The following is a 27,036-nucleotide window of genomic DNA, read 5'->3' as shown; positions in this document are numbered from 1 at the left end:
CGTTTTGTCATGGATCTGGTTATATTCTGGATGGTTCTTGATGTTTAACAAATTTGTTGAAAAGCTTGTTCAATTGTAAACCTTAATATTTCAACGTTTTTGATAAAATTTCCTCCATTTAAAATTTGTCATATCTCATAAACGAAGCCAGATGGAACATATATTTTATACGAATTTTTTTCATCGTTTGCTAAACGTACAATCAACTCTCGAAGTGGGCCTCGCATATTCTGTTATAATCTGTATATACGAATTAATTAATTAAAGTACAGGTATATTAAATTTCACTTGGTACTTTCGTATGTTACACTAACGCCTTGTTTTTGCGAACATGCTCGACGAGCTTCAATAATAATAGATATCCCCGCCAACTGCTCCTATCAATTCCGATAATAGGAACCGACGGTCGGATACCTGAGGTCGAACAACAATTTCGGCCCAAACACTCAGTTACGTATCGAACGCGTACGAGTTTGGAATAGGCGTTCGTATAACAGTACAATTGAAAGTATGCTGAAGCGTAGTTTGGCCAACAGAGGCGCAGTAGTGAGTTGACATAACTGAATAATATCTTGTTCGTCTAATTTGGCACATGCTAAATAATTTAAGTTGTTCGTATAAACGTGGCATGGATAAACCAAGTTTTTCTGTACAAGAATTAATGCTACCAAAATGAAATGTGGCACCTGGTAAGAAACGTTTCATTGCAGAGTAATGGTACATACAAATACCTTTTTTAATTAATTTATCTGCACGTCTAGGTGCTCTAAATATACTCGACTCATGTTAACATTCTAATACAAATGATACACTTGAATATACCATCAGGGCATAAAAAATTAGAATTAATTAAGGTTACGATTAAAAAGATTAAAAAGAGATTACATCTTCCTAATAATATCCATTTATAATGTTTCAACATCCCTTCTTTATTATCGTTTGATCTAACGCTGCAGCAATTGACGTCTAGTAACCGTGTATTAGAAAGAAAATTTATCCGATTCATCGATACGCGAATGGCGTTTAAGCGAGCGAGGCAATCGCACGAATCTCTAAGTGATATCGCTTTAAAGAGTCTCGATTACTGAAAGTCTTCGGGCTGGCATCCCGTGAACATTTTTCTGCGCGATGGCAATAAATTCTCCACCGCTCCACTTGGTCAAATCGCTTCCCTATCAGCATTGTCCGGCAATAAAACTTTCTCGAGCGTAACGGCCGCTAATGCAACGAGCATCCTTATTTGCTTGTTTCCGCGCGTTCAATGTTTCGACATCGTTCCCAACGAGGTGTTTATGAGTTCGTTTATCGTTTATTTATTGTATCCGCCTTGCCAGAGCTACTGTGCTCGGCGCAGCCTCGCGTTTCTTTCGCGAGCAAATACATTTCCTTCTCTCGTAGCGAATATTAATTTATTAATTTCGTTTAAAGGTTCTATATAAGGAGAGCCGTGTGTTAGTAAACTTTCCTGATGAAGTTGAAGCTTTTTTTCTCTTTCTTTTTGTAGAAATAAAAGGAAATTTGCTCGTATAGTTTGATATTTAGCAGAACTGCTTGTAGTTGGTAGAACGAGACATTTTTCATATTTTAGCTGCTGGAATTATAAATTACGGCGCATAAAGATTATGAAAATTAAAATTACGATCAAGTATTATTAAATCTCATCTGAATTCGCGAAACTAAAAATTATTTTAACATTTAAGTTACTTACGATGGTATCTCACAACTAGTGATTTTCGAAAATAAATAAATTGAAATTAACAATGTTAATCGTGCAACAAATCGTAAGAACAGAGATCGTTGATACACTTTATATTGAATTTTTGTTTTTTTCACGAAAATTTAAGCCCGCGAATGGACTCGAAACAATCCACAATAATATTAGAATAATATCAAAAAGAAGCTAGTTACGGTTATCAGTTAACCATTTCACAATTATAAATAAGACAGAAACCGTAATTATCAGTTAATTAACTATTCACTTGAATCATTGAATAGATTCTGCTTAACGAGTGTCACGATTTGAAAATGGATTTTTCGAAGGATGTTAAGGACCTGCATCGTGACTCGATGGCGAAAGTCAACGCGTCATTGTCAGTGAGCGGCGTAATGACAGAGCGGCGCGACGCCCGGCGTCAGCGCGTCAAATCGGAATTGTCGTTAGTAACTGGTCCGAGACTTTCGCGCATTAGCCGCGTTTTCTATTCGCGGGAAAATCTCTGTTCGATATTCACAGTTGCTGCATGTAAGAACAACGTAGTTCGGCTAACGAGCGCGTGGGATTCCTCTACCTAAAGTCGAGTTTCTTATCTTCCTTGAATTAATCATCAATTCCGATTTTCTCTATTTGTGTAGTTAGAATAACATCTGTAGAGATGCAAAGAGATAGCTGGAAGATAGAAGAAATGAGCTAAAATATAGAAAAAACGTGGACAAAATATTAAACAGATCGTCTTCGAATTATCTTTCTCAATCGCAATCATAACGATGTTTTAGAATGTTTCATAAATTTCGTCGTTTTTTTCGTCAAACTTTCACATGGAATCACATTTAGATATTAACTGTTTTATTAGTAATTTATAAGATTTCTGTGATCTCTAGAATTTGATGAAAACTTTTTACGAGAATTGTTATATGAATTTGATTTATATATTTTATTGGTGTGAACATTTCATTAAGCTACGATTATCTTAAAATCCTGTCTGATGATACCTATTAAACGCGTACTAATAGCATCATATAATAAAAGACATTAAGCTCTTGTATTTCTAATGGAACAACAGTGTACTGCACAAGCGCGTTAACGGTTTCTTAAACTACTTATTTTACGTTCAAATAGCTGCAAACTACTAAACCACTCGCGCAGACCAACATAAAACTCCCAATTACCAAACTACTTACCCTACATTCTGACGGTCGTAGTATCAAATTTTAAGTTCAAAGTTTTAACGAAGCACAAATCCGGCTACCAGCCTATCGTTCCAGATATCCTCGCGGTCGATCTCGAAACGCTTGCCTGCGTGTCTCACCTGGATTTTTACCTGTCCCTGATTAATCGCGATTTTCAATTTCCTCCATTTGGTCGATCAGTTTGCTAGAAAGTTCTGTCTATGGCGCTTGAGGACAGCGAATAAATAACAGACGTAAATCACCACCTGGCTCAGCCGGAGAACCAGGATCGAAGATGAAACAGGAACGATTTCAAGAATTAACAGGGATTTAGTCCGGCAACTTCTCGGTTCTCACTAGCATTAATACCAGGGTCTAGTACCACTCAAGATCGATCTCTCTTTCTCCTGGTGTTCAGTTTCATTTATCGTTTCATAGATCAACCGACCAAGGACGCTAGGCTAGATCCGACGATTACTCGTTCGCTAACCAGCGTAAAGTCTCTTCCTCTCTCTCTCTTTCTCTCCTTCGATCCTCGAAGAGGACTGACGGATCGATTTCATTATTCGTGGCGAACGAGCTCGTACGTCTTCCCTGGGTTTAGAATCCTCTCGCTAACCCTGTAGACGAAACGCGGCGATAGGGATATTCAGGAACGCCCCGGTGCTATCATTCATCAAGGCGAGTCAGCGTAATCTCGTTCTCTCTGTTACAGATTTCCTGTACCGGCACAGCGTTACCATCGATAACGTTAGTACCGAGGTGGAGATACTGGACACTTCCAGGTGCGAGGTAAGTTCTTTGTCGTTTTTAAACGTTCGTTCCACTTTCAGAGCAGTTCGACGAATTTTTGTTTGTTCGAGGAGCTTGTGTTTATTATAGCGTAGGATTTTGTGAATGAAGTTAGTTTTTACACAATATGATTCCATATGACAATAGATGTAACTTATAAATGTAAAATATCGAAATAATTTTACATTTTCATGGAAGCTTCATTATTCTGATTTAAATGAATCGTTATTATGTATTAATGTTTGGGTTATAAATAATATATTTTTACTGAAATTTAATGCGAACTGTAACTTTGCAATACGAGAATGAGGTTCACTAAACACAAATTATGTACAATAGTTCAATATTTTACATCAAACTGAGCGAATAGCTAGTGTTTATTTAAGTCTTCAAACAAGATTACACTGCTATACTAAATAAATATTCAGCTTCTCTCTCTCTTTCTCTCACTCACATACACACATAACAATGCAAAATTTAGAAGTTCCCTAAAAAGCTATTCCATGCCTAGCAAAATTCTTGGGGTTAATATCAAAACCAACGAAAAGCTATGTAGTTTGTCTTTACTGCGATTACAAATTTTCCGTTTCAAATTCCACGATTCAATTCACTTAACTCATTAACATTTTCACTAATCACGAAAAAAGCAGGAAATCAACACGAAGCGATCAATTTCTCTAATACGGGAAACGAGAGAGAGGGAGAGAAAAAAAGATCGTACTTCGATATCTCGGAAGTTGGACATAGAGCTTAACGAACCCGATTTGCCGATCGCAAATTATCACGAAGATTTTTTTCGTCTGCGATCGACGGCGGAAAGAAGTCAGCGCCTAATGATCCCGCAGGATTATTGATGGATACACGACATAGATTGGCGCTAAAATCTCACTCGGACGCGAGCGCGGTGAAAATGTACATTTACGGCCGTACGTTTATTTGACAGACTGATTTGCCCGCGTGAGTTATGCCCAGTCTCGTGGTCGGTTGTAAATTATCCACGGTTACAACAGGATCGTCGGTCTTTGATTTCTGTTTTATGTTGCTGTCTCGCCAGCGTCGCGGTTTTTGTCAAATTCCACCGTGAATTTGTTAACATTCTTTAGACAGTCTCGTTCTAGTTAAAGGGTGTTTCGTAGAAAATGACATAGGTTTGAAAGAAATTGTATTCGATAGGTTTGAAGGGGTTGAAGATAGGGAAGAAGGGTTATGAATAAATCGGGGTAAATACGCGAGTTCATATTCAATTTTTTGTTTTATTTATACATTGTATGTTTTCGAACGTCATGTATATTCCACAAATTTTTGTATTATATATTACGTAAGTTATAAATATTAGAGCGTAATACTTACAGGAAGTTTAAATTAATCAACGTATAATACGATGCATAAACATTCGTAGTTCGCGAGAAAGTATTAACTTGTTTGAATTAATATAGCAAATGAAGCACGAGCTCTATATATACAGCGTGATCTTATTTGACTCGAATGCGATATAGATTGCGCCGTTTTCGTTATCGTTTAACCTATACGTACATACGCATATATCCACTTCAACTCTGATACGTGATCAATATTGACTTCTGATAAAACAGATACGTAATGACACCGTGTTATCGTCGGATGCAACGAGACCGCCACTCGACTCTTAACTTTTTTAATCCCAAATAACATTCCAAATTCCAAGGTTAATCACCCCGAACCCCAATTTACTCGCCATCCTCCGAAGAAGCACGAAAACAACGAAACGCATCGACGCGGTTGTCGAAGTCGTCTAGGTTAGTAGTCGTCGACACCGATGATCGAACATCGTTGTCGATCAGCGTCGAGGACCAACGACGACCAACAGAAGTCCACATTCTGCTCGAAAGTCTGTTTCGTCTTGCATAGAAACATCTCGCAACGGTTAGGGTAAACGCGTTCCCCGTGCTTGCGTTTCCTTTTGCATTTTTTCGCGACGGCGCATGGCATCGGCGCCTTTTATATTTATCTTCCGTCGACGCCTGTAAACATCGACTATTTCAGCACCGCGAGACGTTCGCGGGCCAAAGCGCGCAGAACACGCTTTTTCTTCCTTCGTCCTCCTTGCTCCTTCTTTCCTTTCTCCCCTTGGCTGATCTCGCGTCGCGTTCATTGTGAAAGTCACGATGAATCATTTGCTTGCTGGACAAACTCTGCGTCTCGCGATACGCTGTTTTTCATTTAGCCTAGCTTTCTGCTCGTACGTTCCTCGTCCTGGAATTCGCCGACACAAACAGAGCACCTCTGTTCTTGATGAAGTCGTCGCTGATTCTATCGCGAACGTTTCTCCCCGGGGAAACTCGAGTTCATTGTTCAATAGAGAAGTCATCGATCGATTATCGCGATTTTCAAGCGATTAAAGGTTGCAATGGGACGATCACGAGGATCGGTCTCTGATTTTTTGCTCGCCGTTTCACGCTCTTTGTTGGGATTAAGTTTAACGTATTTTACTCTGCTGTTCTCTCCTCGCTTCTTCCTCGTGTTTATATCTTTTTGGATAGATTGATAGAAAAGTAACAACTACAATGGAGAGGATCAATTTATAATTGTCCACAGGAATTTCGAATATTTACAACGATATGTTCTTGGGAATCCGATTGCTGTTTGTAAAATATACAGAGAAGTTTGTTTTATCTTCTTGCATTATATATGTTCCCATTCAATAATATCAAAATACTGTCCTTTATAATTGTTCGTAATGTTTGAGAAGGCCTCGATATTTAGGCTCTAATCTGTAGAATTTAAAAAGCAAATTCTCCTCGCTCTACCCCAGCCGATGTGCCGGCGCATCGCATATCGAATTCCCGCACAGATTTCCCACAATTTCCTCGCCATAACTAAAATTCCACCTGGCGTATACCCAATTCCGAAATTCCTTCTCCGGTTACACGAATTTGCCCCATTTGCTCCGCTGAAACCCTATACCGATATTATCCATATAATGGGCCAAGCATTAAACAACGACGGTCCCAGCCTCATCTTCTAATAGCACGATGATTTATGCACGGTTTTTAAAGCTCTGCCTCGATTTGCGACCGGTGGCAATAATTTACGATGTCGAGAACAATGGTCCCTCTCTCGGCACTTCTATAACAGAAAAAGACCGCATGGCGGAATCCCAATGAGGATTCCGCTCTACCAGCGACAGGTGAACACGGCGTTCCGCGAACGTGGCTTAGCCACTCGGCTTCTCCTACGTCGGTACACGTAACCGTGTGTACATGAAAGTCACAAGGCGCACGCGCGAGCTCGTAGCCACGGTCGCCTAGATTCGAATTTAAAGGCGATCGTTATTCAATTCAAATACCACGGATAACGGGCCTTGTCGTAAGATTTCCGCTTCGACGTGTTTCGCGTGCGGGTTCGTTACCGTATTCTAGAAGAATCGGGTTAAGGGAGGTCAGGTCTGGGGGGACGATCGACCTGAAACCGGCCGATTCCGCGGAGATTTGGGTTAAGTAAGGTCAGGCCGGTTCAAACGAGAGACGACGCATCGATTGCGTCGTCGATCCTCCGGAGTCGATGACACCGCGCCTGCCTCTGCCAGCCGCCCCTTTTTCGGATGTCGTACGCCTTTCGGAATGTCCGTTCCGATGTTTCAGAGGTGTTGGCGATGGTCTTTCACTCTTCGTCTCGCTTCTCTCTGTTTTTTTTTCTTTTTTTGTTTTTGTTTTCGTTGCTTCTTTTTTCTTCACGGTTGTTTTTATAGCGAAGATTTGGAGACGGAGCGGGTACCGTTAGTGGGTTTCGATCGATCTCGTTGATCGGTCGTTTCGCTCGGTCGTTGAACTCGTTTCGTTGTATTTTGGGGAATTCGTGCGAGACGGTTCGAGAAAGTTCGCAGATCGTTATCTTGATGAATGAAATAATTTCTCGCAGTTTTATGCTTTTTATCTTTGAAATAATATGTTACGTAAGCTTAAACTTTCTACGTCTTTTGGGAATCGGTATGCGAGAGTTTGAGAACGAATTATTTTTCTATGGATTCCGCGGATATTTTGTGTCCGATATATCCCTAATAATTTGGAGCAATTTCCCAAGATATTTCGCTGTATTTTAAATAATATATTAGATTTCTTATTGTATGGTTACAAAAATGAGAAGGTTTTGCTGTTTCTCTATAGGTCTGAAGGATATCGATACCAGAGGAGTACAGTAGAATTATCGAAGTTTCAAGTTAGTAACTTTTTGATCTTACGTTTGCTAATAGTATATTTGTGTTAAGATACAAACTCGAAGTAATATCACTTACAATGACTCTTGTAACGAAATAGTCCGCTTTATAATATCCATCGTAGCGTAAACTCTACGATACATTGCTTTCGATGGTATAACTTTATCAAAGCTTATTTAATCTCGCTTATTTATTCATCAAATAAATAATATGCACTTAACTGAAAATTATAACTTCGACATAGAAAAACTACGACAGCCTGCAAAGTAGTAGTCGTTTCTTCGAACGCGTTCTCATTCCACTTTACAGAAATGAAAATCATACACAAGCCCGTAAAATCTGGTGAACGCGTTCGTTCAGCCGATTAAAAGGAAAAGAAAAGATTAAGAGGAAAAAGAAAAGAAACGAGAAAAAGGGGTGGAAAAAGAGAAGAACGAGCGTGGAGGAGCGCGGGTATATATTTTCTAGACTGCAAAAGGAATCCAACATATTCCTTATACGATGCTCGTACGCACGGTACACTGACTCGTCCCGGCTTATTCGGTAGCCCCGCAACAAGACACGATCGAGAGGCCAGGTTGTTTTTAGCAAACTGGTTTTTCTACCCGGGGCTTACAATTACTGGCTTCCTTTTTTGCGCTGCCCCCCAAATGTTTGCACCTGTCGCTTAAAAGGCTGCGAACCGTGGGCCAAGATGGCATACCTGACCGTTCGGGATTAGTCCTTGGGTTCGTAGCTAAGAATATTTGGAGCACCGGCCAGCTTAACCCACCGACGAACACTCCCTCCTGATATTTCGTGATCCATTCATGGAATTTTGAACATCCATTCATGGTATTCCCCTGGCTTTCTTTTTCTTTGAGTCTTGTTGGTTTTCATGCATTGAGAGATTTTTAAGGTTTCTAAGGTCCTGGTGCAACATATACCTCCGCCCCCGCTCGAGTTTTCAGACGTTTATTACATTTGCTGTAACAGTAGAGAAAGTTAAATAACAATTGAGAGGTTGTTAACGATTCAGAGGACTTTTAATTAACGATCCGCATCAAGCGTTAAACATTAAGAGAGTTTCAAGTGTTCGAAGATATTTAAGAGATGCGCGAGTCTGTCAAAAGCCAAACTGGTCAACTCCGCTCTTCACGAATGTCCTAATTTTGTTACACGAGTCACGCGATTGATATTCGACTCTGGAGAACAATCGATTCACTTCCACAGATTCGCTCGTTGCAAGACGACGTAAATGATAGCTAATTCCAAGGTAAATTTAATAAATCATCCATCTTTCGTATTTTCCAATTTACGAAATTGGTCCATGTGGTTTCTGAACGACCCACACATCGAGACCTCAAAATCCTAAAATCCTAAAAATGAAGGTTTAAGCTTGTTAAATATTTGAAATAGGAACAAAAATGGTACGAATATATAACTGAAATTTTCTTTAATTTCGGAATGGTAGATAGAACATTCTAGCTAAGATAGCAAGGTACTCAAAGGATTAACTGTAGAAACATTTCTAAACGACCCTCTCCCTAAGACACAAACAGCGAAGCTTAATAATCTGGAAATTCATCAAGTTTAAAGATTGAAGATCGTTAAGTGCCTTTGATTGGACGAAGAAAGAAACGAAAATGCTGCGAATATGAAACTTCACTAATATACAATCTTCGTAAGATCAATTTTCAGTTACCATCAGACGTTGTACCGCTGGTAGCTGCTCCAAACATCAAAGCGTATCTTCACATTCTGATCTTCCTAAATAGCTGCAATTTGCAACTATCTAGAAGCAACCACAAAAGAGAAGAGCATGATCTCGTTGTACACTTTCGCAGTTGAATATTCATCTTTCTTTTCCAACCGTATTACTTTGTAATATTATGTCATTCTTTTTCCAATACAAAAAAAGACACGGTGCTCGAAGGATTAACATCAGGAATGCTTCTGAAGAATTCTCCTGCAAAGAGGCAAACACCGATGCGCTGGCCGTTTCGTAACGCGAATCTATTTGCGTTGTACAGCGTTTCGCGCATTGGTGGGACGGCGTTTCGACTCGATGCAGCTGATGCAACGCGACGCGGTGTAAACAATGGCAGAGAACGTTGCACCAGGGGAACGCGCGCGAGGACGCATGCACCGTTACCGCATAGATTCGATAAATAATACGATACAGGAAGCCGTGCCACCGATTTGTATGTACGCGCTTACCAGCCGGTCTCGTGCTGCTGCCGATCGATCTGTTCGACCGCCACTCTATCGTCCGCTCCGATCTGACGATCATTATCGATCGGTCGCACGATTTATTGGCGATGACGCGTCCTCCGCTCGTCGTGAAAATTTGATCACTTTCTACGATAGCGTGCCGCTCGATTCTACCGCCGATCGTATAAGCATCGCAGTGAGACTCGCTACGTTCCATTGGATCGGATGGTCTTATAACGTGAAACGCGATATGTAGACTGCGTATGTTTATGTATTTGTGGGAGATTTAACTGTTTCAGTACCGAACAACGATATATCGTCGTTATTGCGTCGTAGTAAATATAATTTGAATGTAACATATTAGATCGCTATGGATGATACGGAATTATTTGAATATGTTTAGAACAAGCTGCGTCGATTTGGCTCGATATTTTTCGCTCAGGTCCAAATCTTGAAAATGTATGTAAAATATTCATAGTAGAGCGCTCGTTATATGGTAGATAGAATATATTTAGTAGATAGAACGATTTTCTGTTTAGGTTCTATTTCTTCCAGAAAGGTTATAAAGATACGAGTTTGTGTAAAAATCCACAGTCTAGCGACGAGTTCGTTTGGAGGTATTTTGTGGAGAATGTACATCGGATTTGTTGGAGAATTATAGTTTTGGGAATGTAATAAATTAGCATTTCCTATGTTTAGCCTCTCTTAAAAAGGAGAATTTTTGCATACTGATTGCCCTATGTATCTCCAAATAATATAATTTATAATTCAATGATATAAATAAAAAAAAGTATCTGTTAAATAATATAATATATTCTACGTTATCTTCTTCTTCATCTTCTTCAGTTCAGATGAGAACAGTGACAGGTCATTAAAAGTAGTTTCCATAAAATTGATCGATGTTTGTATTTACTTAACGAACGCTAATCAAAAGATACCCGATCATTGTGCCATTCTATACCCTTCCTCGATATAAATCTTACATTACATTTATACGTTGAAAGTTATATTAAACATACGTGGGAATTAGTAGCTGTAAAAGTTATTTACGCCAAAATTGTACGTATCACAGCATTTACATATCAATTAATCGGACCCAACCGTACTAAATACCTTACCATTTCGTAGGAGTTCGCTTTTCGTAGACACTACACGTAAGCAGTTTTATATTGCGACATTTCCTAACAAAAGTATCGGTATATTCGATCAAAAAGCGTTGTACGATTATTGGCACGGTCCAAAACCCGCTAACAAGAACCAGCACGCACGCAATTTTATTTACTAGCTGGCCAATAAATTCTCTCTTACCCTCTTACGAAATTTCTTCTGGGATATACACACTTTGTCTCCATTGTATCTTGCTGCAACTAACGAAGAAAATTTATTCGACGCAAGCAACGTGGAAAAAGAGCTGGCTGACAAAATCCGTAGCTTGGTCCAGCTTAATGAGCCCCTATACAAAAAGGAAAATACGAGTAAGATTAGACCAAGCTGCGTATTATACACAATGGGATTTTCTAACCAGCGCGATATATCGGCGCGAACGAGCTAAAGTATAGCTGTCGGATAGCGGATTTAACGATCTGTCCCGTGTACAGTCGCGAGCTGATCGCGCACCACTGCCACACTGATCCACATCGATATCGATCTCCGTAGATCCTGTTCTTACGGACGCTGGTCGTTGCACCGCCAGTGGAAGTCCGATTTGGTCTTCGACGTCCACTTTGTACGTGATCCAATGGATCATTTCCGATTGTTCATAATTTTCAAGGATATTTATGGATGATTGTTCGTCGAGTAAATATACTTTCCATAATACCGTATAATACTTGCGTATTATCGATCTTTGAATTGGAATTGAATTTAGCGTGTGACACTTGATGGGCAGTGGATAATTTTCAGGGATATTTATTGATGATTGTTTGTCAAATGTAGTTTGTACAATATTCTATTTCTTAGTCTTGTAACGCGGAGGTAAAAAATATTCTCGTGCTTTGATGCGAGTTTACTCTTTGAACGCAGTGTCGTTTACGACTTAATGTATTGTCAGTTGAAAGGATTATGGTAATATCGTGGAGATATTGGAATTATTAAATTAGTATAATAGTAAATCTTTGTGGAAATATATATTGAAGTATTTATCAATTTTGTGTCACTTCGCAGCTGTATTTCCAAGTTTAAATTCAACGAGTTTTTAGCTTTTCGCTTGTTATCTTGGAATATCGAATCACGAATCATTAAAAACACGTTGCGTTAACTCTTTTGACTCGATATCATTAAAACTTCTTCGTAAACTCAAGAAGTTCCGTTACAATTTACAACCCTACTTGTCAGGTTTCAGATTACCTTTAATTGCCACTATGTCCACCATAGACTTAACCGATAACAAACGCTTAATTTGAAAACTAATTTCAAAACATACGCTGTTTCCTACTCAGAATCGGTCCATGCTCAGATTGTAGCTACGTTTAACCTTTGCAACGCAGCTACTAAATATCCCTTTAGAGTTTAGACAATAAACGCGAGACTGCGCTTTAGCACTAACAGCACTTAACAGAAATGTCAGAACACAGCCAACGTGGTCAATTATCTCCATATCGAACAACGCTTCGCGTCAACAAATTAAACCGCATCGAGCATTCTCTTCGTCCTATGGAATCTCGAAATGGGAAGAAAAATTCACGATTACGCCACACTTGGTGTAACGTTTCGGTAGGGCTATCTGCTAGTAGCTTTTTAACTGCGACTCGTTGAAGATAGAGACTCGAGGCCGCCAGTATGAAGCCCAGTTCACGCTTAAATAAACGTATGTAGACGAAAGACGCGAAATATAGAATAAAAATGAAACATAATGGTTCTATTCATCGTTCTTCTTCCATATATTTATTGTAATTATTTAAGCAATGTCAATAATCAATGGTCGGATTTGAATAAATTAAAATTAAAACACGTACACTTTCTACCCATTGATACGATCAAAACACGGTGTTCGATGTGTCGATAGAATGAAATAGTATCGTTTGGTCATAGACGACTATAACAAATAAATAAATAATTGTTAATTAAATAAATTAAAACCATCAATATTAAATAATCTAAAGCTAAACTAGCTTATTTTATAGTTCCCAGTGACCCAATATTGATTAATTAGTAAATTAGTTGACCAACTGAAGGTCAACGACAACTTCCTTAAGTTAAAAATTCTTTCAATAAGGAAATTCTCGCTCGCATGACAAATTAAGTAAGATACGAAAAGCTTATTCTGTACAACCAAATTTTCATCTTCACGGAATTCCTTAAATATCGACGTGCAACTGATGAAGTGCGAATCGGGCTTAAAAGACGCTAGTGGCGCGCGCTAGAGTGTATCGCTGCGAGCCGCGGTATAATCTTTCCAATTATCCGGCTGCAACGCAACGCGTCCATTCATTGCTGGCTGTAGATACAGCCACGGATAGCCAGCTAGCTTTTCTAGTATCTGGCGCGTAAAATCCAACAGTGGAAGAACAGGATCGGTGTTTTCCGCTGGGAACTTTACGGGTGAAGTTAACAAAACATAAGCGGTTAAAGCGCGCATAAGCTGTTCACCAAAGGCGCTCTAATCTTCCAAATTGTCTGTTTTCGTTCTATGGGGAGAGTTGGCTAGCGAATATCGATTTAACGATCTAGATGGGAGTGTCGAGCGGTGCGAAGCATGTTCCAGCGTATTTAATATTTACCTGATATCGAGCGGTCGAAGGGCAGATAAAGCGTCATGGGGTCCATTAATTTACAATTTGGTCAATGACCTTAATGCGATTCTGTGTTCCGAGAACAGGGGTGGTCGAATGTTTCTTGATCCTCCTAATGGTGTTTAAATACGCTTTGCTTGGGTTAGATCATGCATCGATAAAATCTGTTTGTTTTAAGAATCGATATGGACTATCGAGGTATGATAACAGATTATGGTTAATATTTGATAAATTAGAGCGAAAGAGTAGTTGGATAAAGCTTCTGTTCGGTTAGCATCGAATGTTAAATTCTTGTAAAGTAGAAGTTTCGAGCTTGATGAAACTTTGGGATTATGCGCATGGAGTTTAGAATGGGATAGAGAACATGCTGATATTTTTTAATTTCGTCGTTCCTTGGAAATGCTCTTATAACATGTACTTTTTAATTACGACATATCTAAGCACTGAAACGTTTGCTTCGGTAAAAGTACATTGCTCTTACAATAAATTTTTCAGCAATGTGTACGTTAAATTTGAGGTGGATGTATGGTGATAGATGCGGAAGAAAGTAGAGTTAACAATATATATTTATCAACAGGTATTCTATATGTACACTTTGCGTAAATCTCGCGATTACTATTAGCGGTTCGCGATTACAAGTTCGATTTCTAGGCGATGCTTTACGATGCATGATACAAGTTTGGATGATGATTGCTTAAGATGTCGAAGAACTCGGGTCAACTGTTACTGCTAACTACTAACTATCGACTCTGACTGACATCTAACGACGTCACGATGATACTGCAGAGGAAAACTATGATGGCATGTCTAAGGATACGAGATTATCGGATTCGTCGAGGAAAGCCTTCGTTAGGAAAGTGAAGGAAATGGACGTTACTGTTAACTGGTTAATTTCTATGTTGGTAGTTGAAGAAGGATGCTAACCGCCCTCGAGAGACAATTGCTAACGGTAAGTGTTGTACGTGAGAAAAGCAGATTTTCCGTAGCTTTCCATGGTAGGTGATAGATATAGGGACTGTTAAGACCAAGACTATTTGTTCGTTTGAAGAACCTTAGTTAAATATGTCCTAAGATTTATAGCGAGTCCTTAGGCTAATTGAAAATATACTATGAAGGTGTTTCGACATCTGGCAGTTATCCTATCCGAAGGATAGGGCCTTTGTGTAGCGAACCACGGGACAGGAACTGATAGAAAGTTTATTGTCCAGTGCCTCTACAAATTTTTGACTAATCCGACGACTTTGACTAAACACGATTCGCAAAAATGCAATGAATTATAACCACTCGATGATGCGTTAACTTGCTTAGAAAAATAGAAAATGTTCTCTTCGTGTCGTTTAATAAATTGGCCAAAAGAATTCGTTGATTTCGATTAAAACTTAAGACTCAAAATTACGAAATACGAATTATATATACTATTATATATACTGTTCGACACGTTGCTTGAACGATGAACGAGCAACACTCGTTTAGTCAGTAAAGAAATAGTTAAGTAGCTAACCTTAGTAACCACCGAAGGAATCATAAGGCGAAGGGGTTAATGACGACACTTGCGCCTTTGATCACCTTTGACCATCTCGTACGTTTAACAAAGAATACGGTTTTAACATGGTGGCCAGTTTCGATTTAGTATGCGCACCTTCGCGGTCCACAGACGGCCATTTTGAAACCACGACCCTGTTTTCGCCGCAGAAGTTGAACGGATCCTAACCGCGTGGAGGTGATCGCGGTTTCTCCTCCGTGACTTCTGCATCGGCAGCAATAACAAGACGTAGACTGTTTTCACGTCGCACTTTCTTCTCGCGACGATTTTAATGCCTGCAGATGTGTCAAAATTTTAAAATATTTCACTAAAAAAAATGGCTCACTTTGCACGAAGTATTTCTTTTATTGTTATATTCGATCAACGACGTTCGATGTTCGATATCTTTCTCCGACTTTTACTTCCGAAGTGTCTCTCCGAATTTTTTATACTTTTAATATGGTAATCATGTTAGAAATTCATTTGATATGGAAATAATGAAACAGCTTACGAAAGTGTATCCGTATTTTATATTACACGATACACATAGATGTTAAATATCGAAGAGGCGCAATGGAAAACAAGACCAGAATTCAAATCCAGATTCTTAACTATCTGGATGCCTTTACACATTAATAACGATTTACTTTCTTAAGCCTAATACCCCAGGCGATATCTTAATATCCTAATCCAGGTTTTACTCGTACCTTGAATCAAGCTATCAGAAACTTTTCTCTTACCGAGTTTAATATTCGAACCGGTATTTTAATATCCTAATCCAGACTTAATTTACGCTCGTGCCCTGGTTACAAATCATGCACGTAAATGTATTTAACCTTTAATACCTACTATCTTCCCCTACAATTATATTTTCATAGGATATATCGATCCAATTGCAGAGACAAGGGTCAACTTCGCTATCAATATCAAGTTTTATCCACATCTTCCAAGCAACATTCTGTTGGTATACTGCGGGATAGATAGACGTCCGACTGATATACCTGGTAGACTTTATTTCTGTCCGTGTTTAATTCGAGAACTGTTAGTTAGCACGCAATGGTCGTATTGCAACGCAATAAGATTATAAAACAATCATCGAGCTTTTAGAAATAGTTTAAGCAATCGACGATCGCTTGTAACCAACGAAAGTCCAACGACGCAACTTGGAAAAATAGCTTAGTAGGCGCGAGTGCTAACTCGCCAAAAGATGGTCCGAAGGGTAAGCTAAAGGGTAAAAGTTGATCTCCAAAAATGTGGATAGGGGTTGAAGAAGCAAGATCATCGGCTTCACAACTAAAGTGTAAATGAAGGATGGGAGAAAGGGGAAATGCCATTTTAACGAATTTTTAGCTTAACATTGTCGCGGCTAAGAGGGAGGTCTTCACTCAGCACATCCATCATCGCGAAATAAATCTCGCCGAAGGTATCTCGGCACCTTCTTTTTATTTATCGCCGAGTTACTCCAGCAAGTGCTGGATCGCGCGATCCGGCAAAAAAGCGCGTGCGGAATACGCCGGAGGAAAGCTGTCGGGCCGTTGGGCACGCGCGGCGGATGCACCAAGCTGCCAAGGAGGAACGAAAGGAGAACAACGACGGCGGACGCGTCTCTTTTTGTAACCGTTGAGGCCGGTCCGTGGTGCAAGCAGCGTGCAAGCACGAGGAACACACCGCGATCGTGATGTCAATCACCAATGAAGACAGTTACCGTGCCGACTGTCACCGTGAAGATGGTCGCGGTGACAGCAGCACGCGCCTTAAGGCGCATTCACAAGACACGAGGGCCCAATCCTCGAGGCAATAAATTCTCTCTCCTTCTCTGTCTGTCTTTCTCTTTGCCCATCTGGGATGCTTGTTGCATGTTTCTTGTAAGTGAGGCTAACTGATGTAAATGCCTGCTTCGTCCGTGCTGGAACTTAATTAATCTTCTTCCCTGTATCTTCTTCGCCCTTCCACGCCCCGTTCTCGGCCAGCACTCGATCGACCGATCATTAATCATCGATTGTTCCGCGAACAATCCTGGATAACACGGAATAGGTGCACCAGGAGATGGCTTTCAGACTCGATTAAGCGTTTAATAGGTGGATTTTGTGGTTCAAGTCTGGGGATGACAGGGACCTTGGGCTTTTGATTTTTGGATATTAGGCGTCGAAAAAATAGGCTGATAGCGAAGAGATTGACAGAAATTTAGTTTCGCAGGAATTGCAATTTTTACGAAGTAAATACATCGTACATGGGTATACAATATACAGGGTATACATACGTAACAATATACTGGTCATCAATGATCAAACAATATAATTTCCGAAGTGGCAATTTAAAAACACTTTAGTAGTTCTATGTTTTGAAAATACGTATACGAATTTGAAGAATAGGGAATGCTCTCCACCTTCTCAAATTAATGTTTCCGAACATACGTTCATCTAAGAAAATCACACAAATATTTTGATCGTTCGTCGATAACGAGATTCTACTATCTTCATCACGAACGAACACAGTATTTGCACGAGTCTTCTTAAACAACGAACGTAAGCAGCAACTTGATCGAACTTCTTCTGCAGTGTAATCGATAGCGAACCATAGCACCGATTCAAATTGAAACTTGGATCAGACAATATTTCGTACGTCGTAACCTAACATTTTAATCATTGCCAATCATTTCGCAAGCACTTACGTTCGCGAGATCGCGGTATCATAATGCGATCACGTAGCACGGCGACACGGCATCTACTTGATAAGCCGTACGTGCCACCATTAGGCGCACACGATAATTTTATTTGCCGGCCACTCTCGGCTTGCCCCTTCCTCTATGCGTGTACGGTACCTGGCGGGTATTTGGCTGTGCGCCGGGACGCCGAGATAAATGATGTGAACGCACTCTTAACGTTCATTTGCATCCCAACAGAGAACCACTACTACCACTTCCATCATCGCTATCGTAACCGACAAACATATACGTATGCATAAATATATACGTATATACGGATACGTATATATAGCAAGAACTATGTGGCTGTCGCGACTTCAGAATGATTTATTCCGACTTTAATCCGCGACGACGTTGAAACCTCGATGCCGATGCTCTCCGTGAGATACACGTTGACAGCTGGCCTCTGCTAATGATATTTATGAAAGTCAACTCAATTTTCAAGTAACGTCTGATGTAACGCGGAAGCGAAAGTCCTCGCTGTCGTTAGGAGGAGGTTTTCTCTTGGAACGTAGCGCAAAACGTTCCAAAGAAATCGTTGTCTCACCGTCTGTTTCGCCGTCGTGTGTGAACAGTCCACGGTAAGCGATTCATATACAGGGTGAGGCAGCTAACTGCTAGCATTTCGACAGCTTTCTTGGATTTAATGTAAGCGAACGTGAGAAAATAGGTTCAGGCGAGCAGCATGAGCGCTTGGTCTTCTAATTTAACGCTCGAGGGTGTCATAAACACACAGAATAGATATTCTTCGCAGAATCGACGCCGTTCGCAGGACATTTGAAACAGAAGTTATAAAACTACCTTACGTCGAGAAACTTTTGGTATTTGTAGTATTAAAGGTTCACGAATGTCCTGTGGTTGAAAACCGATCGTAGAAAGGATACCATACCGGATCGATAATTCCAGAATGGAAGTTTATAGTAACTTCTATTAATCTTCTCAACGACGTATCACACCTCTCCTATGTATTTATTGTTAGGGAAGAGATTAAAAGTATCATTGAAATTTCGAAACACACAAGTACTAAGAGAAGAAGTTGAACGACGCACCATGTGCGTTCTCCCTGTCTTCTTGAATCATCGTCCGAACCAACTTTTCACTTAAGCTATTAACGAATCTTCGCGCAACTAAACAGATAGAGGTTTATCGATGGAAGAGACGTAGAGTAGAAATGCCATATTTAAGAATTTCCCAAAATATATTAATATCCACAGCCTTATCTTCGTAACATCGTTACCTTCGGAATTATCAAAATAATTGGTCTCACCCTGTATAGAAAGGTGAATATCGTCCGGGAGGTGGTGAGACAGGAAACACGCTAACTCTTTGGAATCTTTCTCTTTCTTTGGCTAAAGCACACGTCGGTTCTGTGCTACGCCCTGCTTCTGAGAGGTTCCACCAAGGAACTCTGGTTCGTTCGCGGTCCCCTGGTGCACGATCGATCACGAGGATCTCGGTAGGTGTTCCAGCGGGTATAATAATAACCGGCTAACAAGGGCAGCCAGAGTTCAGGTAGGTGCACTCCTGAGAGGCACACACCGTGCACGTAGGAAGTCGAGCAACAAATGGCTAGGTGGCTGCTGCCTGGGTCCCGACCCCGTCCCGCCACGATTAATATTTCCATCGTGCATTGTTCCTCGTCACGTAAATCTCTAGCTGGTGAGATAAGCGCTTTGGAAACCGTTTATAAGGTCGATTTGTATCGTATACACGTGGTCTATCGTGCAAGGGGAACAGATTCGCACAGTGCCTCCTTCCCTCTACATCGATTCCACGATTATCCTAGTGGAGAACTTCGATCGGATGTTTTTGTAGTTTCTCTAGGAAGTTATGCAAGTTCGGTTATTTCGATCTGTTCCGTTCGTTCCGCGTTTCCTTCTATTTTTTGGGCATTTCAGAAATGATTCTCGAAACATAAGGCTTCTGATCAACAGGATATTTTCAACCATGATTTTCTAATTACGTAAAGGAAGGAGAGAAACGTTTGAAATTTACGAAGTTCGATAACAGGCACCTGTGTTAGAAACAATTGCGCGATATCCAATTTCGTCGAAACGCAGTAAGGAGAAATACATATGGGAGGCTCATTTTCTGTGATCTTTCGCAACAGCTATTGGGAACAGAGACGCGATAAATGATAAATTACGTTTGCCATAGATATATTGAAATTTCTATGTACATGCTCAGTTTGGTCTCAAATTTGAATGATATAATCGCGACAACCGTGTCTCGTTACAGAACTAATTTACATAACACGCGTGATACGTACCTCAAAGCTTCCTACGTTAAATATTCGAATACTTTCGCGAGTCAGTGTGTCCTTACGTAAGTTTGACACCGGATAGCGACTCTTAAATACTTTTCTAATCATTCCTAAGAATAGCTCCGTCTTTTGCAAGTGTCCCGATACTTGTGAGCGGAGGTGTAGCACGTTGAAATCGACCAGGTGTGTTCCTTGGACAGCGACACGATGGACGACGAGTATGCTTCGCGTGGCACACTTCCCCAATTCTCTCATTGTTCTGGCGCGCGAACCGTTCAAAATAAACGATTCCCCTTGGGAAGAAGGGAAGCGGAACGATGCGCTGGCGAGGATCGCGATCGTCCTGGCAGCGTGGGAGGGCCGTGGTTAATTGATAATTAAGCGCGACCGGTCTACCGACCGCGCCAGCGGCCAGCGCCGAATTTAACGACGCTGTTTCTGCGCGGCATTAATCATCCGATAAATCATCGTAACGGATTTGCCTGGCTTGTATCCCCGGCTGCGGCGAACGGCTAGCGGATTCGTCCCAGGAACCGTGCTGCGACGTTGATTTGCTGCGCACACTCACAATATCTTGCGAGAAACGCAAAGTTACAGAAGACCATTTTGTCTTTCAGCAATTTATTCGTGGAATTTATCGATTTGTTTATTTGTTGCGAGTAGGCGACAGGCTCAATAGGCTGTGTGACGATACGAAGGTAAAACGCAAGGTTTGAATTTACGGAGCGTTCAGACGATCAATACCATATTTAAGGTTCTCAACATTGTCATACGTAAAAGACACTTTACACGATATATGTATATATATTTTTATATATTTATATTTATTATTATTTTTCAATACGATGCCGAGGACTTCAAATATCGATGATAATATTGATTGTCCGAATGATACTTTAGAAACTTCTTGAGATTCTTGTGGGCTGACTACAAATCTCTATGCTCGCAGTTATGAATGATACGCGATGAAAAATGGAACAAACGTATACGATATCAGTAGCGGAGATTTTCCGTGATAAGGGCACGGCGTGATCGGTTTGATTTAGATTATGGTATCGTACTATATTAGTGTGATATTTAAGCAAGCGTTGCGTTCATTCGCCAAACACGCGAATCCACGTTCCTTAGTATCCATCTTTGTAGACTGTATTTTTACGAACAGAATGACGAAATCTATCGGTGTTCGAAGATAAGTCGACCTGGTTGTATGGTTAAGACGCGATATGAATTCAGAAACGTCTTCACATTCTTGAGCAATGTTATCGATTTCGTATGTAGATGGATTCGCTCACGTGCTTTGAGTCTTATCGTTAATACGTCGTCTTTTTATAGACTGCCTTCGCGAACGGATTGACAAAATCTACCAATGTTTGCAATTTAGCCAGACGAAGACTCGAAGTCTCCTCGGGAAATCAAACTTTTACGATTTAATCTAGACTACTTGGTATATTTACTCCGATTTATTTTTACGCTCTAAAAGTTTAAAAATTTCTCCAAGACAGTTACGTAGATATGAGAAACGATGCTGATCATTGATCCCTATGGATGATCAGCAGAAAGCCTTGGAAAAAATCTGCCTCGTTGTACGTAAGCTCGAAACGCGACAAGCTGGAGGTAAAAACGGTAACGAGCTTATTTCTGGTTCCGAGAATGTCGGGTGATAACATCCTTGGACGATCGTTAGATCCATAAGATACGATCGACTCGAGAACTTTTGTCAATTATTGTTCGTTTTTATTCGCGTGATTTTTTCCACTCCACACCATCGTCGAGCTTTAGAGGAACATAATGTTCGCCTTTTTACAACGCATGCGAAAATAACTCGCTTTCACGACGAAGGGAAACAAAGGACAAGCGATACTTTGTTTCTTTTTAGTGATTTAAGGTGTGGTAGTAAAAAAAAAAAAAAAAGATATTACAGTGGTGGGTGGCTGGAAAGCGTCAATGGCCTTTAAAATTCCATTCGTCCACACTGGATGCCTGGGGATTTTACGGATTTTGGTAATATGCATTTAAAAATGAATGCAAGGGACATTTTAATAGCGAGGAAAATATCGTATTCTTAATATGGCATGACATATCGGTGCTTGCGATTTTATTTATTATTGCTATAGTATAAGAAATTGTAATTTATGTATGTTGGTAATATCGTAGAAATTATTCACGTCATTCCAATAGTACCTTAAATGGAATTAAAAAGTTTACGTATTGTAAGTTGTATTAAAGCATACGTGTCAGAGTATATCGCAAGGTATCTTTCACCAATATTAATCTTAAAATCGTACATGCTCCAAATCCAAAAAATTGTACATCACTCGCTGTTTGAAAAATTAAATATCTACCATGTATAACGTTGTATAATTTGAAACAGTTCAAACCTACATAAATTATATATTTTTAAATGCACTTGTTAAATCTTACTTCATTCACTGTTAATCTTCCCAGTATTGGGATCAAAAGATTCTTTTATAATAATTATGAACTCCTAGATTGCCGAGTAGTAAATTGAAAAATTCGAAACACCTTCGCGAGCGAAAAAAATTGTCTTTGCGGAATGTTAAAGATCGCGAATGACGCATTCTTCTCGCCAGACGACCGTCACTGAAATTCTGCTAATCGTCGAATTCCCACGTGTGCAAATAAACCGCGGAAACGCGTCAAAGCACCGATGTAATTTTTAAAAACGTTCGACGCGGTAGCCTCTCCGAAAATAGCCATGGTTGTGGCCAGGAACAAAGAGGCGATCGTCGGAAGGGCCATTTTTCATCGGCGCAACCCAACGCTAAAGGACTCGAGCCAGCATTAATTATTTCCCTTCGGCAGATACCTGTAACAGCCTCGTGACCGGTTGGTAATTAAGGTCAGGCGAAACGAGAAAAGCTGCGCGTACCATTTTATGCAACCGCGTGTCGTCCACCCCTTTTAACCCTTTTGGAGCGATACTCCGTTTACCGGCATTGTCCGGCTTAATGAACGGGGATAATAAGCAGACTCTGGATATTTATGTAAACGCGTGTCTCTACTGGAAACAGCTAAAGAAACGGAGACTAGGAATTTGTTTTGTCGCGAGTAGATTGGCGATATCTGGGCAAGCTCGGATTTTTAGGAATGCGACTAAAGACGCGAGACTTAATCAATAAGCGTCCTTGATTGAATATAGCAACGAGTACCACATACTTTGGATATTTTACATGCTTTATGTACTTTCGTACATTTTATATATTTTTACATAAACATCCATAGAGCGGAATTAGCAGAGTGTTTCGACAATTCGCTGTTTATTTTGCATGCTGTGTATGATTTATGTCGAGCCATCTCTCAAGTAACATGGTCACTTTGGTAGCCAAGTTTGAAGCAATGGAAGTTGCTACTATTTCTAATTTCAGAAAAATTGAAACAGAAAACTTAACAGGGAGAGACGACTAATTACAAATGCACGGAAAACTTCATCACCGATGTATCGCTAACATTTTTTATTCTCTTGTAGCGTACGAAAAGCAACGACTAAATTACTTACGGGATGACCTAATACTTTTCCCATGCATAAGAGCGCATTTTTATTAAATATACTTAAACAAGCGGTATGGTGAATATTTTATTGAGCCAGCATTCGCGATCCGGGGATTAAATATCCCTTAAAGGATAAAGATGGCATTATATTAGAAACGTCAACAGAGATTCGATCGGTTATGCAGGCCCATTGACCAGTTTCGTTGGCTCGTGAGGCGAGTTCAATGGAATCGAGATATTCCACCTTTCCCTTGTGTATCGCGTTACAACGCCGCTTTCATTCGACTTCGTCAGGTAGTATGCGAACCGAAACTGTCTTAAACTCGCGCCAAGCCACCCACGCGCGACCCGATACTCTATCTTTCAGCTGATACGACTAGGTGGACGTCTATATAAAGAATAACAGTACATTTCGCGAGTAGAGACAGCCTGTGCGACCGGATAGAATACCTGGCAGCGAACGTCATACCATAGAACGAGTCCAAGAGGAAAATTAAGTAATATACCAGATCAGTGTCATTATTTCATTCGTCGTCGCGATTTTTCGCCCTTTGTTTCCTCTTTTTGTATCGAATGTCTGGGTAAGGCTAAAATCGGCGAAGATGTAGGTTATTTTAACTGTTTATAGTCCACTGATAGAGCTAGAGACACGTAGATAGCAGGAAAATTGTATTGTAATTTGTCATGGTATCATAGATTAGGAAAGGAAAGGGCAAGGAAGTTCGTCGTGCAAGCAATACATTTATGAACATTTTTGGACTTTTCGTGATAGAGTTATTAATTTGAAACAGTATGCCGAAATTGTTGAACGATCTTGCCGCAAAGATTTTCAGAAAATAGCTTTACGATTCGTTATGTTAGTCGTAAACCTTTTCAATGTAGAATCTGTAATTATAGCCCTCCTTGGTGTATAGAACTTTTAATTATAAATCTTAATGTCGAATGTTGGTATACGTGTAACTTAGGGCAATCTTCTTCTTCTTTAACCCATTTGAAATTATTCTCCCTGGCTAAGAATTTCGTTCGTCCGCAGAGATTTATCCTGTTAACAGGCTACGGACTTTACTCACACTTTTATGCATTTACGATAAATTTGAAGATGCGAAAAGCCACGGAATGCATATAATATAAAAAGGACACATAGAATATCCAAAGTGAAATGCTTGTTGTAATGTTCTGTGGACGAAACAGATTATTACGTAGATTTTTCTAGTTCTCACCGTAAAATTATGAAGTAGCATAAAAATCCGTAGTCTACTTGTCGATCTATTCTCGTGTTGCAACTAAAGAAGTCAGGAAATAAAATATGGAAGAAATAAAACGTCCGAAGTATACAGTAGCTGCTGATTCTAAAACCAGATAAAATATGAATATTCGAACTTTATACGCGTCAACCTAACGTGATACCTTCTTCCTCTTCGTGCAGAAGACAAGCGAGTGGTAGCGTAATCCTCTTGGAAGAGGAATCGAATCGTAATTAAGACACGACAGAGGAATCGTCTGTGAAACGAACGACACACGGTGGGCGGAGATGGCTGTTGGAAATTCGATTTTAATACCCGGGAGGGGGATCGAGTCGTAAACGTCGCCGATTTTATGAAGTCATTCAGCTTTTCCCTCCCGCGGCAATAAAACGTGTTTCCTCTGCGTGAAGTATTAACCAGAAAGGATCGACCTGTCGTAAATCTTATGGCATTGCGTGTCTTTTGTACGCCCATTTAGGAAGTCACGTCTATGAAAGATCGATCGCCTGAGATCGTGGTTACCGTTGCGAAAAGGAATTAAGAAAAGAGAATGGTTTGAGTCAACACAGGTGAAACGAAACGGTGATAAAATGTCATTGATCGTTGCTGGTTATTTCGAGAAAATTAATTGGTGTTACTGATGCAAGATTACAGGTGATTAATCTTTTCACGCAACCATTTCTTTCTATATTGCGTAAAGCATTAAATTAACCTTTCTGCGACCAACCGAAGAGTATAAGTAAGTTAAGTGTTTAAAACTTTTGCATAGATTTAAGTAAAAATATCCAAAGAATGGAGATCTGGAGGATTCTTGAGAAATGTGGAACTAGGGTTGATTTTAAAATCCGTTCTTATTATTTTCTACCTAATTACGATTTTTTTTTTAGTAAATTAAAATGTATGAAAAATGGTTTCAATTTTGCATTGAATATCTCCTTAAGCCGTCATAATCGATTACTAAAATTTCCGTAATTTTCGAATTACGTGTTGCTTCTACCTTAAAAAGTATCTCAAGTTTGTGCAAAAATTGTTATTGGTACGTCTGATGTGTCTTCTCGATTTCGTGTCGAATATCTTCTTAAGCCACTACGATCGATTACCGAAATTAGACGGAGCTTGAAATATAAAAATTTGTGACACCCAGCAAGGCGAAATGAACTACTTCTCGTGATCACCGAATGACCACGAATTCTCAGCTAATGGATTAATCACATCTTCTTTCTCCCCTCGGCATATCCTCAAACGATCGTCAACGTCATCGTACACCTGTGCTCTCATCGTTCGACGTTTAACGCAGTTCCGACAAGAAAAATTTCGCTTACTCCCCTGACTATTCTCTCCTTTCCCTTCTAATTACGATCTTGCCGTGGAACAGGACACGTGACTGGTGTTCGTAAGCGAGCCCTTGAAAAGGGGCATTGTTTCGTTGCGGAAGAAGCGTTCAGGGGCACGATAGAAGCAGAAAAGATATTGCCAGGCCGCGTCATGCCGTGTTGTGGACAGTTCCACTCTTCTGCGAGCCTCTTATGCAAGTGCATGTGCGATGTAACCAAGTGCACGCGCTTAATAGGAAAGCATAGGCGTGCAATAGGTAAAATATGTATGTTCGTTGGTATAATTAACACGACGAACTGTTTGACGCTGCATGAAATTCCAAGGATCAGACTTCGCAAGGACGTAGACTCGTATAATTACTAAATTGCGGCTTTCCATGCAAATTCATATTTTTGAGAATAGAATTAAAATAGTAGAGCCTCGGTAGAAAATTGTTTTATCTATCGCGTATTATAGGAAGCACTGTAATTTGCATATTTTATACATACTTTTTTCTTTTTTTTGTTTTTACATATATTACGCGCATTCTGTGCAATTTTACACTTTCAAATACAAACGTATAAAAATGCACGATCTAATAATTACAGTATTTCGATTGCCTATATGAGGTTTGTTAAGAGTAAAATTTAACAATCCTTCGTTCACAATCCTACGAGGTGCATAA

General features: G+C 39.9%; 1 protein-coding gene across 3 annotated transcripts in view; it reads left to right on the top strand.

The window, feature by feature from the left end:
* Positions 1–27,036, top strand: part of LOC100646606 (ras-related and estrogen-regulated growth inhibitor) — an 85,697-nt gene that overhangs the window by 28,703 nt on the left and 29,958 nt on the right. For all 3 annotated transcript variants that reach the window (XM_020866797.2, XM_003401380.4, XM_020866796.2), the window contains one exon: positions 3,602–3,678. In XM_020866797.2, the coding sequence (XP_020722456.1) occupies positions 3,602–3,678 (77 nt within the window). The remainder of the gene's footprint in view (positions 1–3,601; positions 3,679–27,036) is intronic.

This window comes from Bombus terrestris, chromosome 15, assembly GCF_910591885.1.
Source record: "Bombus terrestris chromosome 15, iyBomTerr1.2, whole genome shotgun sequence".
NCBI lineage: Eukaryota > Metazoa > Arthropoda > Insecta > Hymenoptera > Apidae > Bombus > Bombus terrestris.
The sequence above is the reverse complement of the archived record's forward strand: the minus strand, read 5'-3'. Positions and strand labels throughout refer to the sequence as shown.